Source organism: Borostomias antarcticus, assembly GCF_949987555.1.
Source record: "Borostomias antarcticus genome assembly, chromosome: 11".
Lineage (NCBI taxonomy): Eukaryota > Metazoa > Chordata > Actinopteri > Stomiiformes > Stomiidae > Borostomias > Borostomias antarcticus.
In genome coordinates, this window is record NC_140244.1 from 45,614 (window position 1) to 68,492 (window position 22,879).

General features: G+C 42.5%; 1 protein-coding gene across 1 annotated transcript; it reads left to right on the forward strand.

Moving 5' to 3' along the window:
• Positions 1-4,084: 4,084 nt before the first annotated feature.
• helz2a (helicase with zinc finger 2a) lies at positions 4,085-21,970 on the forward strand (the record flags this gene model as incomplete). The annotated part of the gene is made up of 20 exons (XM_084445682.1): positions 4,085-4,624; positions 5,970-7,051; positions 7,881-8,064; positions 8,150-8,257; positions 8,350-8,861; positions 9,461-10,099; positions 10,381-11,173; positions 11,297-11,372; positions 12,305-15,785; positions 15,868-15,950; positions 16,197-16,337; positions 16,429-16,590; positions 17,249-17,393; positions 18,470-18,586; positions 18,691-18,880; positions 19,266-19,400; positions 19,617-19,829; positions 19,913-20,078; positions 20,687-20,854; positions 21,807-21,970. The coding sequence occupies 20 exons, from the start codon at positions 4,085-4,087 to the stop codon at positions 21,968-21,970; spliced, it is 9,099 nt and encodes a 3,032-aa protein (XP_084301808.1).
• Between the last annotated feature and the right edge of the window lie 909 nt (positions 21,971-22,879).

The window sequence follows — 22,879 nt, forward strand, 5'->3', positions numbered from 1 at the left end:
GTCTGCTATCCTCAACCTGTCTGTCTGCTATCATCCATCTGTCTGTCTGCTATCCACCTGTCTGTCTGTCTGCTATCCACCTGTCTGTCTGATATCCTCCACCTGTCTGTCTGTCTGCTATCCTCCACCTGTCTGTCCGTCTGTCTGCTATCCTCAACCTGTCTGTCTGCTATCATCCATCTGTCTGTCTGCTATCCACCTGTCTGTCTGATATCCTCCACCTGTCTGTCTGATATCCTCCACCTGTCTGTCTGTCCCTCTGTCTGATATCCTCCACCTGTCTGTCTGATATCCTCCACATGTCTGTCTGTCTGTCTGTCTGCTATCCTCCACCTGTCTGTCTGTCTGCTATCCTCCACCTGTCTGTCTGTCCCTCTGTCTGGATTTTCCACAGACACCGTCAGATTGACACATTCATATTTGGTATGGGTATCTGTTGGGTACCCGTGACAGGGTTGGATTTTCCAGCTTCCTACTATAGAATTATTTTGCCTGCTCATCAGCTGCAAGGAGCTGCAGCTTTGCCCAAAATAAATGTGGATGCCCTGATACAAACACTGAACTATTACCTCACACCAGCCCTGATACAAACACTGAACTATTACCTCACACCAGCCCTGATACAAACACTGAACTATTACCTCACACCAGCCCTGATACAAACACTGAACTATTACCTCACACCAGTCCTGATACAAACACTGAACTATTACCTCACACCAGCCCTGATACAAACACTGAACTATTACCTCACCCCAGTCCTGATACAAACACTGAACTATTACCTCACCCCAGTCCTGATACAAACACTGAACTATTACCTCACCCCAGTCCTGATACAAACACTGAACTATTACCTCACCCCAGTCCTGATACAAACACTGAACTATTACCTCACCCCAGTCCTGATACAAACACTGAACTATTACCTCACCCCAGCCCTGATACAAACACTGAACTATTACCTCACCCCAGTCCTGATACAAACACTGAACTATTACCTCACCCCAGTCCTGATACAAACACTGAACTATTACCTCACCCCAGTCCTGATACAAACACTGAACTATTACCTCACACCAGCCCTGATACAAACACTGAACTATTACCTCACACCAGTCCTGATACAAACACTGAACTATTACCTCACACCAGCCCTTATACAAACACTGAACTATTACCTCCACCTAGCCCTGAAACAAACACTGAACTATTACCTCACACCAGCCCTGATACAAACACTCAACTATTACCTCACACCAGTCCTGATACAAACACTGAGCTATTACCTCACACCAGTCCTGATACAAACACTGAGCTATTACCTCACACCAGTCCTGATACAAACACTGAGCTATTACCTCACACCAGTTCTGATACAAACACTGAGCTATTACCTCACACCAGTCCTGATACAAACACTGAGCTATTACCTCACACCAGCCCTGATACAAACACTGAGCTATTACCTCACACCAGCCCTGATACAAACACTCAACTATTACCTCACCCCAGTCCTGATACAAACACTCAACTATTACCTCACACCAGCCCTGATACAAACACTCAACTATTACCTCACACCAGTCCTGATACAAACACTGAGCTATTACCTCACACCAGTCCTGATACAAACACTGAGCTATTACCTCACACCAGCCCTGATACAAACACTCAACTATTACCTCACCCCAGCCCTGATACAAACACTGAACTATTACCTCACACCAGCCCTGATACAAACACTGAACTATTACCTCACACCAGCCCTGATACAAACACTCAACTATTACCTCACACCAGTCCTGATACAAACACTCAACTATTACCTCACACCAGTCCTGATACAAACACTGAGCTATTACCTCACACCAGTCCTGATACAAACACTGAGCTATTACCTCACACCAGCCCTGATACAAACACTGAACTATTACCTCACACCAGCCCTGATACAAACACTCAACTATTACCTCACACCAGCCCTGATACAAACACTGAACTATTACCTCACACCAGCCCTGATACAAACACTGAACTATTACCTCACACCAGTCCTGATACACTGAGCTATTACCTCACACCAGCCCTGATACAAACACTGAACTATTACCTCACACCAGCCCTGATACAAACACTCAACTATTACCTCACACCAGCCCTGATACAAACACTGAACTATTACCTCATACCAGCCCTGATACACTGAGCTATTACCTCACACCAGCCCTGATACAAACACTGAACTATTACCTCACACCAGTCCTGATACAAACACTCAACTATTACCTCACACCAGCCCTGATACAAACACTCAACTATTACCTCACCCCAGCCCTGATACAAACACTCAACTATTACCTCACACCAGCCCTGATACAAACACTGAACTATTACCTCACACCAGCCCTGATACACTTAACTATTACCTCACACCAGCCCTGATACAAACACTGAACTATTACCTCACACCAGCCCTGATACACTGAACTATTACCTCACACCAGTCCTGATACAAACACTGAGCTATTACCTCACACCAGCCCTGATACAATCACTCAACTATTACCTCACACCAGCCCTGATACAAACACTCAAGTATTACCTCACACCAGCCCTGATACAAACACTCAACTATTACCTCACACCAGCCCTGATACAAACACTCAACTATTACCTCACACCAGCCCTGATACAAACACTGAACTATTACCTCACACCAGCCCTGATACAAACACTCAACTATTACCTCACACCAGCCCTGATACAAACACTGAACTATTACCTCACACCAGCCCTGATACAAACACTGAACTATTACCTCACACCAGTCCTGATACACTGAGCTATTACCTCACACCAGCCCTGATACAAACACTGAACTATTACCTCACACCAGCCCTGATACAAACACTCAACTATTACCTCACACCAGCCCTGATACAAACACTGAACTATTACCTCATACCAGCCCTGATACACTGAGCTATTACCTCACACCAGCCCTGATACAAACACTGAACTATTACCTCACACCAGTCCTGATACAAACACTCAACTATTACCTCACACCAGCCCTGATACAAACACTCAACTATTACCTCACCCCAGCCCTGATACAAACACTCAACTATTACCTCACACCAGTCCTGATACAAACACTGAGCTATTACCTCACACCAGCCCTGATACAATCACTCAACTATTACCTCACACCAGCCCTGATACAAACACTGAGCTATTACCTCACACCAGCCCTGATACAAACACTCAACTATTACCTCACACCAGCCCTGATACAAACACTCAACTATTACCTCACACCAGCCCTGATACAAACACTCAACTATTACCTCACACCAGCCCTGATACAAACACTCAACTATTACCTCACACCAGTCCTGATACAAACACTGACCTATTACCTCACACCAGCCTACTCTAGAATTATTTTGCCGTTGCTCAGTTTTGCCCAACATTAGTGTGTTCTATTCTCCACCCAATAGTAGTAGCTAGCTAGCTGGCAAACAATAGCCAAACCAAGCTATCATTCAGACGGGACTTACTAAGCACAACATGTCCGCTATGTTCTGGGGGGAGACGGGCATATAATGGACTAAATGGACAATTACTGATTGCTCCAACGGGTAGCAACTAAGTTAATTGAATGGGCTAAGATGGAGTGATAGCAGATGTACAGTATTTAGTTGGTGTCCATAGTGCTCCAACGGGTATCAGAACTAGTCTTTGTGATTAACATATCTACAAATGTTTTCACTGTTTTTATTTCAGAGAAATCATCAATCCTATGGCCATGGCTAATATGCACCCACCTGATGGACCCAATGCACAGTTCTGTCCCTTGCAAGAGACACATGAGTTCCATGTTGGCTGTGACTTCTGCTGTGAGCAGAAATCAGAGGTCGCCCTGAACAATCACGTGCAAGATTGTCCAGGAGATATGCTCCTTGCCAAGAAGAGGGAGGGGGGAACTCAATGGAGGCGTGTATCTGATCTTCCACCGTTTCCCAAACCTGAGAAGTATTTAGTGTGCACATACTATAAAGAGGGACAGGGATGCGCCATGCACGGTCGCTGCACCTTCGCCAAAAGCTCAGAGGAAGCAGTAGTGTGGAACTTTCTGAAGCAAGCCGGGCGTCGTCATTCTGAGCTCATCACCTGGATAAAGGCAGAGAGGGGATTTCCACCTAAAAAGCCAGCCCCTGTCAACCAGCACATCCTGAGGGAGAGAATTCAACAGCAGTTCCCAGGTCAGTTCATGGAGGTCTGCGAGACGTGTTTTCACGGCACACCTCAGAAGGTTTTCCGGAAGGGCAACACTCAAACGTGCGCCTCATCGCTACCCTCCAGGCATCACTGGAAGCCAACACTGGTTCATCTGTGTGACAAGCGAACATATACAGAAGTCAGGCCTCGGCCCCAAAAGAATATCAGCTCATGGCAGTACTGCAAGCATCTTGAGAAGGGGGAGCCATGCGTGCACGGTGCACAACGCTGCTGGTTCGCACACAGTCCGCTGGAGATCGCCATTTGGACCGCAGAGAGCACGGAGGGGTTTGAGCGATCATCGCTGCTGAAGACCATCCAGAAACAGCCGCTCAAGGTGCGAACCTCTCCATCTCCAACACTGCAGTTCAACTGCCAAGCCTGCAAACTAGAGTTCTCCTCAAGAGGAGGCTTAATGAACCACTGCAATACGCTGGATCACAGCAAGATGATGCTGTGGCACGGTGCCAGGACAAGGACATGGAAGCACAGAGACCCACCTCAAATTAACCAAACCTACAAATTATGCGAAAGGTACACTAGTTTATGCCATTAGAACCTCACTTAATGTATATAGAATAATATATACTGTAGTATATTTAAGGTAAATCTGGCAGTGTGATGTACCAAGAAAATGTACTGGTACTGGTATTATATTAGTACAGGTATAGTAGACTAAAAGCATTTAGTACAGGTATTATATTAGTACAGGTATTATATTAGTACAGGTACAGGTATTATATTAGTACAGGTATTATATTAGTACAGGTACATGTATTATATTAGTACAGGTATTATATTAGTTCAGGTATTATGTTAGTACAGGTATTATATTAGTACATGTATTATATTAGTACAGGTATTATGTTAGTACAGGTATTATATTAGTACAGGAATTATGTTAGTACAGGTATTATATTAGTACAGGTATTATATTAGTACAGGTATTATGTTAGTGCAGGTACAGGTATTATATTAGTACAGATACAGCACACTGAAAGCATTAAGTACAGGTATTATATTAGTACAGGTACAGGTATTATATTAGTACAGGTACAGGTATTATATTAGTACAGGTCCAGTTCACTGAAAGCCCTGAGTTTCTGCTGTGCTAGATGCAATAACCTTCTGTATATTAGACCTTCTCCAGACTAGAGGACTGCACTGCCTGACTGCACATCACTTCTATATAACAATATAAAACCTTCCGTAGGGCCTCGACATGTGAGCTTGGCAGCAGGTGTGTTGATGCTCACTCGCTGGAGGAACTCACAGAATGGCGCAAGCAAGACAAACTGGTACAAAAGACAGCTGCTGCTGCCGAAGAGCAGGGCTTACTCTCCTACCAGGACGGTCTCCTGAGAGAATACAGAGACAGCACGAACGAAGCGCTTATTGTACGTATAGTATTTTTCAACCTTCAAATATATGTTAGCGCGGAACATTCCATTAATTATATGTAACTATTATTGTGCCTCATAGATGTCGGGGATGGTGCCTGGCGTTACTGTTAGCTGCAAAAAAGAACTGACGATCTTTGGTCAAAGGGAACATGTGCCACTGAAATGGCAGTTCAAAATACAATCTGAGGTAAGTTAACAGCAATGTTTTCTCATAAATCAGATCTTTAAAGTTTTTTAAAGTAAGATTCAGCAGTATTTACCAAATGTTACTTCTTTCAGAAGGCCCTGGTGGAGGTCGCCTTGTTGAAGCAAGAGCCTGGAGCCACTTTCTCATTGGCTGACATAAACCTCGAGCCCTGCACTTACTCCACCAGTGAACCGTTCTACAACGTCCCTCGTCCCTTGCAAGAGACACATGAGTTCAATGTTGGCTGTGACTTCTGCTGTGAGCAGAGATCAGAGGTCGCCCTGAACAATCACCTGCAAGATTGTCCAGGAGATATCCTCCTTGCCAAGAAGAGGGAGGGGGGAACTCAATGGAGGCGTGTATCTGATCTTCCACCGTTTCACAAACCTGAGAAGTATTTAGTGTGCACATACTATAAAGAGGGACAGGGATGCGCCATGCACAGTCGCTGCACCTTCGCCAAAAGCTCAGAGGAAGCAGTAGTGTGGAACTTTCTGAAGCAAGCCGGGCGTCGTCATTCTGAGCTCATCACCTGGATAAAGGCAGAGAGGGGATTTCCACCTAAAAAGCCAGCCCCTGTCAACCAGCACATCCTGAAGGAGAGAATTCAACAGCAGTTCCCAGGTCAGTTCATGGAGGTCTGCGAGACGTGTTTTCACGGCACACCTCAGAAGGTTTTCCGGAAGGGCAACACTCAAACGTGCGCCTCATCGCTACCCTCCAGGCATCACTGGAAGCCAACACTGGTTCATCTGTGTGACAAGCGAACATATACAGAAGTCAGGCCTCGGCCCCAAAAGAATATCAGCTCATGGCAGTACTGCAAGCATCTTGAGAAGGGGGAGCCATGCGTGCACGGTGCACAACGCTGCTGGTTCGCACACAGTCCGCTGGAGATCGCCGTTTGGACCGCAGAGAACACGGAGGGGTTTGAGCGATCATCGCTGCTGAAGACCATCCAGAAACAGCCGCTCAAGGTGCGAACCTCTCCATCTCCAACACTGCAGTTCAACTGCCAAGCCTGCAAACTAGAGTTCTCCTCAAGAGGAGGCTTAATGAACCACTGCAATACGCTGGATCACAGCAAGATGATGCTGTGGCACGGTGCCAGGACAAGGACATGGAAGCACAGAGACCCACCTCAAATTAACCAAACCTACAAATTATGCGAAAGGTACACTAGTTTATGCCATTAGAACCTCACTTAATGTATATAGAATAATATATACTGTAGTATATTTAAGGTAAATCTGGCAGTGTGATGTACCAAGAAAATGTACTGGTACTGGTATTATATTAGTACAGGTATAGTAGACTAAAAGCATTTAGTACAGGTATTATATTAGTACAGGTATTATATTAGTACAGGTACAGGTATTATATTAGTACAGATATTATATTAGTACAGGTACATGTATTATATTAGTACAGGTATTATATTAGTACAGGTATTATGTTAGTACAGGTATTATGTTAGTACAGGTATTATATTAGTACAGGTATTATGTTAGTACAGGTATTATATTAGTACAGGTATTATATTAGTACAGGTATTATGTTAGTGCAGGTACAGGTATTATATTAGTACAGATACAGCACACTGAAAGCATTAAGTACAGGTATTATATTAGTACAGGTACAGGTATTATATTAGTACAGGTACAGGTATTATATTAGTACAGGTACAGGTATTATATTAGTACAGGTACAGGTATTATATTAGTACAGATACAGCACACTGAAAGCATTAAGTACAGGTATTATATTAGTACAGATACAGCACACTGAAAGCATTAAGTACAGGTATTATATTAGTACAGGTACAGGTATTATATAAGTACAGGTACAGGTATTATATTAGTACAGGTCCAGTTCACTGAAAGCCCTGAGTTTCTGCTGTGCTAGATGCAATAACCTTCTGTATATTAGACCTTCTCCAGACTAGAGGACTGCACTGCCTGACTGGACATCACTTCTATATAACAATATAAAACCTTCCGTAGGGCCTCGACATGTGAGCTTGGCAGCAGGTGTGTTGATGCTCACTCGCTGGAGGAACTCACAGAATGGCGCAAGCAAGACAAACTGGTACAAAAGACAGCTGCTGCTGCCGAAGAGCAGGGCTTACTCTCCTACCAGGACGGTCTCCTGAGAGAATACAGAGACAGCACGAACGAAGCGCTTATTGTACGTATAGTATTTTTCAACCTTCAAATATATGTTAGCGCGGAACATTCCAATAATTATATGTAACTATTATTGTGCCTCATAGATGTCGGAGATGGTGCCTGGCGTTACTGTTAGCTGCAACAAAGAACTGACGATCTTTGGTCAAAGGGAAAATGTGCCACTGAAATGGCAGTTCAAAATACAATCTGAGGTAAGTTAACAGCAATGTATTCTCATAAATCAGATGTTTAAAGTTTTTTAAAGTAAGATTCAGCAGTATTTACCAAATGTTACTTCTTTCAGAAGGCCCTGGTGGAGGTCGCCTTGTTGAAGCAAGAGCCTGGAGCCACTTTCTCATTGGCTGACATAAACCTCGAGCCCTGCACTTACTCCACCAGTGAACCGTTCTACAACACAGAGGACATGACCTATGACATCACTGTGACCTTCAAGTCAGAATACCCTGGCCTTTATGAGCAGTGGTTGGTGTTTGACTTTGACACCAGACCAGTGCTCCTACAGAAACTCAAGGTTAGAGTAGGAGATCAGTCTGACCCTCAGCTAGAGATGGAGCCAACAGAGAGACATCCTTCTCAAAACTTTGAACGTTGGCATCGGGGAAACAGGGAGATCATTCCATGTTTTCCCGAAACAGAGGCGGAGAAACAGCTTCTAAAAGAGTACAAGCCTCCACAGATAAATGTGTTTAAACCCCTTGATGATGCCAGCACACCTATGAATCACAAGAACTACAAGGAAAGAATGCACAACTTCCTGTACAACGAGGAGCAGGCAGAGGACGAGGTAGTTTCAAGGTAATGAAAGTAACTCCAGTTCTTGATGTTCTCTGTTAACTTTCTGAGCTGTTGTGGTTGTTCTGCATGTTCTATCTATCCATCTATCCATCCAAAACTGACATTTTGGCTCTTGACTCACAAGTCCAAATTAATGGAGGTGAATTGCCGAATAGCCCCCCCCTCATGAACAGCCCACCCCCCTCATTAACTTGAGTTGAGTTGAGAATTAATAGCCCCCCCCCCTCATGAATAGTTTGTACATACATGTATTTATCCGGACTGCATGATTGATTTTCATTTCTGCTTTGAAGCTGGCTGGATAGCACCTAGTCTTGATTCTCTCTCTGCACCCTGGCTGTGTTTCCCTGCTCTTTCTCTGAAAGAGAGCCTAGTCCTGAATGTGAATTGAGAAATTAAGAGGGGGCTGTTGCTGTGTCAGAATATGGCCATTGCTTGCCATTAGGTCTGGCCCATTGTGTTGTATATTCATTAGCGTGATATGTCTTGGACGAGCCCTAACCTGAAGCCTTCAGATGGCCATGTATACCACATGACAGAACCCTGAAATCCCCCCACAACTTTAAATACATTTATAAGGCTTTTGTTCTATATTCCAGACTCAGCGTTCAAGGTCCTGTTACCATGACAGACATCTTGACTGACCTTCAGTTTGGGTTGAAGATTGCCCCGCAGGGACAACTGTTTGGTGCCATCTCAACGCCTTATTCTCTCACTCCAGACACCCCAGAGGGCTCTGTGCTCAAACAGGATGTCCATTCAGCTCTTGTAGCACCAGTATCTTCAGCTGAGCAAAGCTTCAAGGTCTACGAAGCTATCATCCTTCGAGACACTTCCAGCGAGAATAAAATGCACCTTCAACTTTCCAAGAGATGTTGCTCTGAGCTTAATCTCCAAAGCAAAGATGAAATGGAGGTTCAGTTCAAACTGAATCGTCTTAAATTCTGTGAGATGCACAAAGCAGTAGACCTCCTTCCAGACACAGAGACAGTGTTACCAGACCTCGGCAACTGCAGTGTCCCGGTGTGCACAAAGCCAAGACCAGAACTTGGACTCAATCAGAAGCAGCAAGCAGCAATGGAGGTAATTGTTGGAGAAACAGATGGAAGAGGAAGCAAAGTGCCACTTCTCATATATGGACCATTCGGAACAGGGAAAACCTGGACTCTTGCTACAGCAACCAAAGAGCTTGTTCAGCAATCTGACACCAGAGTATTGATCTGCACCCATACAAACAGGTATTTTTTTTACTGCATGGTTTATTGCATACAAACTGTCAATGAAAAAATACTTTTTACTGGAGTCCACTGGACCTTATGTCACAACTCTCCCCCTGACGAAATAACAGTCAAACTTTCAAAAGTTGTTGGTGTGGGATTTGTGCAATCCAAGGTTTATCATCATTCTAGGAGTTTTGAAATCTACAGTTGCATAAAGGCACAGGCACTTTCAGGATATGTTTAGAGTTTATGGTTTATTTATGTGGAGACAGAAGAGCTTATATTCTGTTGTTTTTCAGCTCTGCAGATTTGTATGTGAAAAGTCATTTCCATCATGCTGTCAGCTCTGGCCACCTTGAACTTAAACCTCTCAGAATAAAGGCAGAAGAAGCATCTATAAAATCCACAGACGAAATCACCTTGCAGTATTGTCATATCTCCAAAGACAGACGAACCTTCTCTTTCCCTGATAAAGAATTAGTAGACTCCCATAGGGTGGTCATAACAACCGCTGCAGTGGCCAGACTCCTCCACGATTTGAAGCTCCCCAATGGCTACTTCACCCACATTTTGATTGACGAAGCTTCCCAGATGCTGGAATGTGAGGCCCTGATGCCCCTTGGTCTGGCAGGACCAAACACCCAAGTGGTTTTAGCTGGCGATCACATGCAGATGGGACCAAAGCTTTTCTCAGTGGAAGACCACCAGCGCTCCAATCACACTCTGCTGAACCGCCTGTTCCACTACTATCAAGGGAAAACTTGTGCTGCAGCTCTTAAGTGCAGAATCATTTTCAATGAGAACTATCGCTCCACAAAAGAAATTGTGGAATTTGTGTCCACTCACTTCTATGTTGGCAAGAGTGATGCCATCAAGGCAGTTGGAAATGTTCCAGATCACCCAAGCTACCATTCTCTGAGGTTCCATCATGTCAGAGGAGAATGCCATCTGGACAGCCCGTCGATGTCATGGTTCAATCCAGAGGAAGTTAAAAGTGTGGTTGAAATAGTGGAAAATCTTCTCAGAGACTGGCCACCCACCTGGGGACCTCCGGATCCAAGCTCAATTTGTGTTTTATCAGAAGGATGTCAGGTACGTTTGTCAACCATGATAACACATCTTTCACAGAAAATGAAAGTATTTAAGAAAGAAAATGTATAGGAATTTGGGTCATATTGATGTGTAATGTTTTTGTTTTGTTTATTGGTACCTTAGGTCTCATTGATAAGAAAAGAGTTTCGGAGAAGACAGCTTCATCAAGTGACTGTGGAAAATATTGCAAATGTTCAAGGTATTTAAAATACAATGCTTTGGATGTATGCATATTTCTTCTCAGTTTTTTACGATTTAGTTTGACACATTTGAACCAAGACTGATGAAACAACCAAATTGGACATTCCTCTAAAAGTGCTAGTATCAATCACAATAATTAAACCAATTTGGGAATTACTGAGATGGTGTCTAACCTCACACCTTATATACAGGTCAAGGTGTGCTGTATGGGTCGTGGATTTAATCGATGATATTTGATTTATAGATTCAGATAGAGAGATAGATAGATACTGTAGATATACATTTTTGTGTGGTGAAGTTTAGGACTTTTTGAAGCATTATCTACAGTATGTTACAAAATTGGGACCAATTACACAGTAATCGATACACAGTAGTGGTTCTAGGCTCCACTGCGGCTGTCAGCTTCAACCTTCTTTCGACATTCTACTGTCAAAAATCAAGAAATTAACCTTGCCAATTGTCGTTGGATGCTGGCGTCGAACATGATGCAACTGCTACAGAGGAGCCTCTGTCATTAATTATAGTGGAATCATTTCCTTAGCGTCTGATGGGTGATGGTTGACGCTGAAGTTGACGGCTACAGTGGAGCCAAGGGGTCACTGGTATACATGGTAACGGATCCGTTATAAAGGGTCTGCGGAACGCTAATGGGATTGGCATTCTATTCAGCGCATCCAGTCATCATTGTTTGAGATACTTTTGTATCCAATGAGGTTGAGTGATGTGGTACACATGCATATGGCATGTGATTGCAAATGCTGTATACAATGTTGGAACCTTTTTTGGTTTGTGAAAACTAAAAGCAGAACTATAAGTTAGTATTAAACAGTGATATTCTGTTCAGCAACTTTAAATGACATCTTTAAGATTTAACAATGCAATTTTTGTATAGGATTTTTTTTTATATATGTTATTCTCATTTCTTGACAGGCAAACAGTTCAGGGTCATAGTGATGACAGCTATTCAGACCCGGAACAGTCTTGCTCTTTACTCACCTTGTCTAGAATTCTTCAATGATGTCCGAGTGCTGAACACGGCCATGACCAGGGCACAATCCCAGGTTGTTGTGGTTGGAGATGCTGCTGCTCTTTGCTACTTTGGGAAGAGCTCGAAGATATGGAAAAGCTACATCGTCCACTGCATCAACAAACAAAGTGCACACCCTCCCACCCTTACAGAAGACTTCTTGAAACAAGATATAAGTGAGGTTCCACGATTCATGAAAGATGACAAAGACAACAGTGATAGTGAGTCATCAACATCTGAGATACCTGACATCGATGACCCGATACTGAAGGAGCTTCTTGATGAAGATAAAGATGTTAGAGTAGATGTAACAGCTGAGGGTCTGTTGGACATCTTCCAGGGAGAGCAAATCGTCAGCAACGTGGACAGACATGAACTGGAAAGAAGACAAGAAAGCTATGCTTTGGATCCTGACTTATTACAGAGTGATCCAAGTAACTACAAACACTGTACCTTAATTAAGGAATCGTTTTTTTCAGGATATGCTGTACCCATAGATGAGCCCTCCCTCCGTATTGAGATCAAAGGAAGAATGAATTTCGCACATTCTTTCTCTGGAGATCAGGTTCTTGTGCAGATGCTGAACAATGGATGCCGTCCTCCCAGTGGAAAGGTTTTAAGCGTGATGAATTCAGACTTTGCTTCCAAGGTTTTTGTATGTAACATTGATGACCATGATAACCAGGTGATGATCCCCATCAACAAAATCACCTCCAAGATTTTCACACTTGCTTGGAAGGACAAGCCAAACCACATTGCAGTTCGTAGATTTGAAGATCAGTGTTGGAGAGTGGAGAGGTTTGAGAAGATAAATGAAGAGTTGAAAAGAAACAATCTGTTTGTTGTCAAAGTTTTAAAGTGGCGTGAAGACTGCCAATACCCCTTGGGAGTTGTTGTAAAAGTCCTTCCTAAAGTAACATCGCTAGATTCTGGGCTGGAAGTATTGGATATAGAGTATCAGTTACAAAGAGGTCTACCATCATCTGTTGAGGAAGATATGAAAACATTCAAGGATCTTCAAGCAGATGTAGGAAATCGGATGGATTATAGAGAATTTATAACCTTCACAGTTGACCCTGCACATTCTAAGGATCTTGACGATGCAATTAGTGTGAGAGATTTAGGCAAATGCTATGAAATCGGAGTTCACATTGCTGATGTTGCAAGCCTTGTGACCAAGGACTGCCCGATGGACAAATATGCACAACAAAAAGGAACAACATTTTATCCGCCTGGAAAAGAGCCTTTTCACATGTTCCCAAGTTGTCTGAGCACCGATGTGTTCAGTCTGCTCCCTGGGTGTGAACGGAATGCCATATCATTTATGGTGGAAATTGACAAGAGAGATGACTGCATCAAGGCAAGACATTTTTCCCTCTCAGTGATACGCTCTGACCGAAAGCTCTCATATGATGAAGCTGAAAACATTCTCCAAAACTCCACTGATAGCACGCAAAGATTCAATACTTTGGAGGGCTGCCTTGCCATTGCATATCACTTCTCTGAGGTTCATAGAAAGGCTAGGAAACTGGATGACTGGTACTACAAGTCACCTGATGAGGATGTGGTCATTGGCTGGAGACAGTCTCACAAGATGGTGGAAGAACTCATGGTTATGTTCAACCATGCTGTCACAGACCACTTGCTGAATGATGCAAAGACAGTGAGCTGCACTCCAATCAGATGCCAAGAGGAACCAACCAATGAGCAGCTTTCCCATCTGAAGGAGAAGTTCACTTCAGTCATTCCATTGTCCATTCATTTCACTCACTGCATGGATCAGATTGCCAACATTGACCATAACCAGAGGGATGGTGTTCATGAAAGTAATCATGGGCAAGCAGTCCAGGCACAAGAAACATTTGCTATACTGACCTCTGTCATGAAGTTCCTTGAGTCGGTATGCGAAGACAAGCATATCAACAGAATTGTGGACCTACTAGCAACTGATGACATTCACCCCCAACTATTGCCTTTGGTGATTGAGTTCAGGAAGTCCATCCATAAAGCACATGTTCTACGGTCCAACTCATGTTACCTGTCTAGACTTGGACATTATGACCTTCAGCTTGACAGCTACACTTGGGCCTCCTCACCTATTCGCCGATATGTGGACATTATTGTACAAAGGGTCCTGCACTCTGTTCTGGAGAAGAAAGCAGTTCAATACACTCCTCATGAAATTGATCAGTCATGTCTGATCTTTTCTCAAAAATCTAACCAGCAGTCAAAGTATGAAAGGAACGCTCGCAGTTTGAGCCTTGCATCACAGCTGAACAACCAAAACGCAAGGAAGACGGCTTTCATCCTGGATGCCTCCCCAGCAGGGAGAAGTTTAAAGCTAGGTTTTCCATTGAGCCGAAACTCTCTGCCACAATTGGTCCCAGTAATGTACAGGGATATGCAGCTGGCAGACCAACCAGGGTACAACGAGGAAGACAACTCTGTGCTTCTGAAATGGATGAAGAGAGTTTACTCTTTCACAAATGAGAACATCCGCACTGAACTGCAGCATCAAGGGCCTAATGCATCAGTGACAGCAATACCAACCAATCTTTGGAAATGTATGATGTCAGCAATCAAGGAAGGAAACTGGGATGCCATGCTTCACTACCTCAAGATCATCAGCAACCTGCAGGAGAGATCTAGCCAGAGTCTGACAGGAGATACATACAAGGCCTGTACCAAAGCCAATCCAGATCACTTCGTTGAACTGCCCTTGACATTGAAGTCCGGTGAGACAGTGGAGGTACAATTGGGCACAGACACCGAGCGAGGACTGTTGGTGCCGGTCGTTCAGATGCTGATTGTTCGTGATAAGTTTGAGATTTGCTTGGATCATTCCAAAAACCCCACCCTGTGTTTCTCCAAATATGCAGTCCGTCCATCCAAGGAAACGTACAACACATACATGGAGTATCAGAAAATATGGAAACCATTGTGTGAGATGGAATCAGCCTCCAATGCTGTAGCTGAAAATGAAAGCATTGTCATCATGGATGTGCGCTTGACATGGAATAAGAGGTCAGAAGAGCAGCTCTGTGGATCTTTCCAGATGCCATTGGAGAAGATGGAGCTGTGGGCCATTGAGAATTGTAATCTGAAACACAGTTTCCTGTGTATTCGGATGGTAGACCAGGATATGGTGAACAGGGGCACTTCACAGAACCATCAAAACATTGATCTCACAGATGTCACATCTCTCATATGGGTTGCTCATGGAATAATCACAAAGGTTACCGATGAGGAGGAAGCCAAACAGCTTCCCTACGTCCAGATCGACTTCCGGATTAACCACAGGTCCATGGTTTACATTCCTGATGGGGTCTACAGGATGGATACAAAATTTACAGTGGAACTGATCCCAAAACTGCTACCAGATGTGTAAGTTGTCTTACATATGATTAATTTTCAAAAGGGAGATTATGAATCTGTTTATTAAATTAATGGTTTATGTTACTTGCAGGCGTAAAGAGAATGCGGTCACCGACCTCACTCAGGCCAATCAGCTTGTGAAGGACATTGCACTTGGCAAGAAGCCCAACTGTGGTAGATTCACCTGCATACACCCCCTTGAGAACACTGCACTTCTAATACAACTGTCTGTTCCCAATATCTAGTATTGTTTTCAGAGTTGCTGGTGAAACAGCTTGAGAATTTCTTAGTGTATCAGTTCAGAAATCATGCAGATTTCATGCTGATTTCTAAAGAAAAGTGAATGCAGTCATTGTGATAATGTCCTAGTAACGGGTCAGTCCATTTACGTTTCCTTTCTTTTATTTGTTTCCAAAGTAGCTGTAAGTGCCTGGAGGAGTCCGGCCAGGCTAGAGATCCCAGGGCCGTCTTCGGGGAAGTTTCCAGAACTGAACCTCAGCCAGACCAGAGCTCTAAGAGAGGCCCTCGAAAACCAGTTCACCCTTATTCAGGGCCCCCCAGGTAACTGGGATGCAATGCAAATTTATATTTTTGTGAAATTGTATATAACTATGATCACTGAATAATATATACAACAAATCCTTATTTTTAGGGACTGGTAAAACCGTTGTCGGGGTTCACCTTGTTTATTGGTTCTTCAAGCAAAACCACAGTGCAGAAAACACTGTTAGAGCAAAAGCTGAGGATGGCTCTCCAAAGAGGAGGTGCATTCTGTACTGTGGGCCCTCCAATAAAGCAGTGGATGTTGTGGCTGGTAAGTGCCTTTATGTGCTTTGATGATCTGTATGGTCCGACCTATTCATTCTTGAGTAGTGTAATTATGGCATATTGAATTATTATTAAAGTTAGCACTGTCACACCCAATTACAGTATATAATATCATTATTATAATGATAATGATAATTATAATGATATAATTATACTTATAATTATAATTATTATAATTATACTACTACTACTACTACTACTACTACTACTACTACTACTATTAATAATAATAATAATAATAATAATAATAATAATAATAATAATAATAATTGTATTCATATACTGCAGCACATTTCAAGCAATTTAGCCAAAATTACACAGTAACAACTGTAGGTTAATTAAGACAGAAATAAGAGTACAAAAGGAACCAAATGAACACAACAATTAAAACAAATACAGTGCAGGGAAAATGGTGACACTAATTAAATGCACAAAGAGTTTTTTCTGCATACTGACTTAAAATAACCGTTTGCAACTATAGGGTAGGATGACAATGGCTGGTTTTGTGATATAGCCTAGGTTTTGTTGTTGTTGTTTTTTGCCTTTCATGGACATACATGGTCTTATAGCAAGGTCTAACTCTGAAACAGATAAGCGTACAGCGTACTACAACGTCAGATAACTAGTGTTATCCTGTGTCAAAGGTCATCTCCTGAAGCTGAAGGAGGTGGTGAGGCCGCTCCGCGTGTACGGTGAGCAGATGGAGGTGCTGGAGTTCCCGTACCCCGGCAGCACCCTGAAGCTCTCGCGCAGGTCCATGAGAGAGGAGAAACCCAACAGGGAGCTACGGTAGGCTGGCTCACTCACTCACTCACTCACTCACTCACTCACTCACTCACTCACTCACTCACTCACTCACTCACTCTCTCTCTCACTCGCTCACTCACTCACTCACTCTATCACTCACTCAATCTCTCACTCACTCACTCACTCACTCACTCACTCACTCTCTCACTCTCTCACTCACTCTCTCACTCACTCACTCACTCACTCACTCACTCACTCACTCTCTCACTCACTCACTCACTCACTCTCTCACTCACTCACTCACTCACTCACTCACTCACTCTCTCACTCACTCACTCTCTCACTCACTCACTCACTCACTCACTCACTCACTCTCTCACTCACTCTCTCACTCACTCTCTCACTCTCTCACTCTCTCACTCACTCACTCACTCACTCACTCACTCACTCTATCACTCACTCTCTCTCTCACTCACTCACTCACTCACTCACTCACTCTCTCACTCTCTCACTCACTCACTCACTCACTCACTCACTCACTCTATCACTCACTCAATCTCTCACTCACTCACTCACTCACTCCCTCTCTCACTCACTCACTCTCTCACTCACTCACTCACTCACTCTCTCACTCACTCTCTCACTCTCTCTCTCTCTCACTCACTCACTCACTCTCTCACTCTCTCACTCTCTCACTCTCTCACTCTCTCACTCTCACTCACTCACTCACTCAATCACTCACTCACTCACTCACTCACTCACTCACTCACTCACTCTCACTCACTCACTCACTCACTCACTCTCTCACTCACTCACTCACTCACTCACTCACTCACTCACTCACTCACTCATCCCATGGCCTGGGGGTCGTAGGGGTGTCACGGTGGATGCTTGGTAGAGTAGGCTACTGTCGCCATGAAAACAAAACGGTTTGAAACATTAAAAACACAATGCCTTCATGCATTGAACACACTTTCAGATTGTGCATAGACTCACACTCTCTCTGGATAATATTTCATTGTGTAATTTCATATCTCAATATCAAATTTTGTAGCATGAATATTGCCATGTGCTGGTGTCAGTGTAGTTAATCATACTTAGTGTGTCTTTGATTTCAGATCCATCACACTGCATCACCTTATTCGGCAACCAGAGAATCCATTCTCTAAGGAAATACTGTCTTTTGATGAAAGAATTGCGATGGAAGATCACCTCTCAGATGAAGAGATTAAAAGGTATTTTAAAAGTGTGATATTTAAAAACAAGTGCATTGCATGTGTGAGAAGATCGAGTGCAGTTCTTCCTCTGTCTTTAAATGCATTCTCATTTGTTTTTGCAGCTACAAAATCCTCCTGAGCAAAGCTCGGCATCATGAGCTGATGAGACATGATGTGGTCCTCTGTACTTGCACTGCGGCATCAAATCCAAACCTCTCCAAGCTGGACTTGCAGCAAATCATCATCGATGAGTGCGCCATGGCAACAGAGCCTGAAGCTCTTATCCCCCTGGTTACCCACACGCCTAGAAAGGTGAGTAGCAGGAATAACTGAGTCAGGTACAAATGTGTTATAGCAGGGAACTGGTCATTGATGTATCACAGCAAAACAGATTTGAAGATTTCAAACATTTTGTTTTTGGATAAAATGATTTTCTTAGGGATTATATTACATTTCTAGAATTTCTTTCAAACAATTCAGTAAACCAGGACAATGAACTGCAGTAGATAGCTTGATTCTGAATATACTGCTAACTATAATTAACTATAATTCAACTATAATTACCTATAATTAACTATAATTCCACTATAATTAACTATAATTGTAAATGTTGATGGCTGTAGTGATAAGATGCAAATAACAGCATTTAGATTTCAGCAAGTAAAGTGTTGTTGACCGTACAGTATATCCCTTCCAGATTGTTCTACTTGGAGACCATATGCAGCTGCAGCCCATCGTCCATTGTGATCTGGTGGCCAGACTAGGCATGAAGAAATCTCTGTTTGAGCGCTACATGGAGAACGCCTTGATGCTTGACACCCAGTACAGAATGGTAAGAGGGCATTTGATAAGATTGATACTAATGTGTTGGGAAAAATTGTACTGTTCAATGTTTATTTTATGTTTTGATATTTGTTATTATATTGTATATTGTTTGTGGTTTTGTTAAAAGATAGTTGGTTTTCTAATTTTTACATTTTAGATTTTGTTTTAATGTAAAGCCCCACTGCTAATGAAATCCTGTATGATGTGTGATGATTTTTTCCAGCATCAGCAAATCTGCGAGTTCCCCTCTATAGAGTTCTACAATGGTCGTCTCAAAACGGGGGTTCAGCGGAGGGCTAGTGTCCTGCTCAACAGGTCTGCCAAGCCAACGCCCATTCTTTTTGGGCACGTTGGAGGAAAGGAAATCAGCCTAGTCGTCTCCACCGAAAGAGGAAACGAAAACTCAAAGGCCAACGTAGAGGAAGCTGAGCAAGTGGTGAGCTATAAAAACGCATGCTGCACGTCGCAACTGTCAATCCACATTTCATACTAACAGTGAAGCAAATATTTGTTTGCCAGGTTCGCATTGCCTCACTCTTGATCACGAAGGCGCGGGTGAAAGCCAGCGACATCGCCATCCTAACGCCGTACAACGCCCAGGTGTCCAAGATCAAAGAAACCCTGTCAAAGACGAGCGAGAGGGCGGTCCTTAGCGTTACCGTGAGCACCATCACTAAAAGTCAAGGTAAAGCGGAGAGCAAGTCAGGTGTATGAGCCATAATGTTTATTCAGCTTATATATGGATGTTTTTTCTTTTGTTAAACCTTTGATCATTGATGTCACATCCTGGGGGGATACAAACAGACAAAGGGCTCAGTCGGCTCTGATACGTTCTGTTGACCGTTTTCCTTTTTGCTTCACCATTATTTTTTGTACAACTATCATTTTGTTAGTATTTCATTAATAAACACCATAAACATTGAATTTCGGAATCAAGTATGGACTCATGGAACAAGCCACAGTAACGAGCCCACAAAGCCTCTTGAGCAACCCTTCTTTGATAGTAGTCGCTACATCAGGTCACACTTGACACTAGTTACTATGTAATTACTATAGAATTTTACAGCTCTTCAGGGCCACATGGATTTTAATATTTACATAACCATAACTTGCCCCTTTACCAAGAGCTTAAGGCTGTGAATTTGGGGATCAAGAATTATTGTTGGAGAAAACATTTTTCTAATTTTACAGTATTGGACATTATAAGTAATAATGTATTAGAAAATGTAAATATTGATCACCCTGATGTGGAAAGTTTGCTGAAATGCATGTGTATAATTTCTTCCCCTTTAGGCAGTGAGTGGCGTTATGTGATCGTGTCCACGGTGCGCTCTTGTCCTGAGGCTCAAATTGACAGAAAACCACCCTTATCCTGGCAAATCAAGATGCTTGGTTTCATGATGGATCGCAACCAAGTCAATGTGGGCATCACTCGCGCCCAGGAAGGGCTCTGCATCATCGGTAACAACTGTATAAACCTAGGTTCAATTGAGAGAAAATAAATGATGGTCTGTTGATAGGTTAATCTTACACTTATACACACCTTAGCATCATCATACATTGAAGCAAGACAAACTAGTTTTGTACACTATGGAAATACAATTGACTTGGTTTTGTTATTAGGAAGTACAGGTCCTTTACCCTGCAGACCAGCATCCACACGCTGGACCCATTCCGTCATTTGTAAATCTCTCGCTTTTGATTCCACCACGAGAAAATCTGAAAAGTCAGATTTAGATAGTCAGATGTTGGCGATCTTGATCCTCGAGGCAGCGCCCTCAAGGCACCGTAGTAGCATGTTTGCGCCTGGATCACCCCTTTAATCAAAGAAATTCCAGGCGATATACACAAAAGGGTATGATTCCACAGAAAGGTGCTGGTATCTATCGCCACCTAGCAAAGTGCATACTCATACTTACTGCCTAGCTCACAGCATGCTACCAAGTGGCTAATGCTATTCTATCAATTATTTTTACATTTAACATGTAACAATGTGCAAACACATTTGGAACATTGCTTTTAATGACAACAATCACATGCTGGCTACAATATGATGATAATGTTTTTCACTTCTTTGCAAATTATAAATTGAGTGCATTATCTACCAACTTTACAAGCACTAGTCAGACCAGATGTGTGTTTTTTTTCTTAACCCAAAACTAGAGAGGTTTCAAGCATCCCAGCACCTATCCCTGCCTTTATATTGACAGTCGGGGCGTGATATACTGAAGGGGCTAGCTATAGCTGGAACAACCTCAAGAAGGCACACTCAATTACTTTTTCAAAATATGATTTGTAGCCATAAATAGTTGGCTATGATAATGTTACACAGATTAACTGGTTTCACAGATTCTAGCAGTAGCTTGAAAGATGTTGGCAATTGTTGGTTTCAACACAACTTCCTCTTCCCCAGGTAATAAAGCTCTGTTGGGGTGCAACTCTCTGTGGAATAGGCTCCTGACTCACTACCAACACCATGGCTGTGTGATGGATCCTGCCAGGGACATTCAAGTTCTAAAGCCTCAGGTCAAACACAACTCAAACACAACTAAGAAACAGCTGAAAAATAGGAAATGAGGATCTGAGACATGATATGTGTGTGAGGTTTTTAGATAAGTAACATTTAAATTAATTAATTGATATTGAGACATGAATCCAAGTGGAACTTTACATCTACATAATGACTGAGTGAACCTGATAACTGTGTATAAATAAATATGATGTGAATATTGTGTATAGTTTTATAACAATGTATGTGAATATGACTGTTATTAACTTCACAACGATATGATTGATGATGATGAATTTGATATGAGTAGCAGAGACTGTAAATCTCAAGGTCGTAGATATGAGTCCCACATTGGGTACAGATCAGATTTCCTTGGTACGCGGGTAGGGCTGTATCATGCACTGTACATACCACATTATTATTGAATATGATTATTATACTACTGTTAAGGTAATGAGTGTTGAGATGAAACAGTGAACTACTGAAATGTAAATCACTTAAAAAGCAATGCACTGTTATAGTTATGTATGTTATAGTTGTATGTTTAGTAAATATCTGTTGAGTGTAGACAACCGGACCAATCTGATGTTTTGTATGTTGATGATTTTGAACACTTCTACATTAAAGCATATTTCCTGTTTTAATCATAGGTGCGGCTAATAAGTCAGTACTCACACAAATATGATGTTACTATATAATTTTGCATGCTTCATTATTAGAATATTTAATTTACAAGTAGGCTTACTCTAAGCCTTACTGTGACAACACACTTCATAATACATGAAACAAAGAAAACAAAAGTACATGGTAGTGATGGCTCTTGAGTTGTATTGTACTCACTATTTATTTGTACACATTTATTAATACATTATTCTGAAATTACAGTATATACTTTAAAAGTCTGTTCAAAGTTGACCAAAATCATGATTCTCCTATTGAAATAATTCCAGTCTGTTTAGGTTGGGCATGTCTTCAAT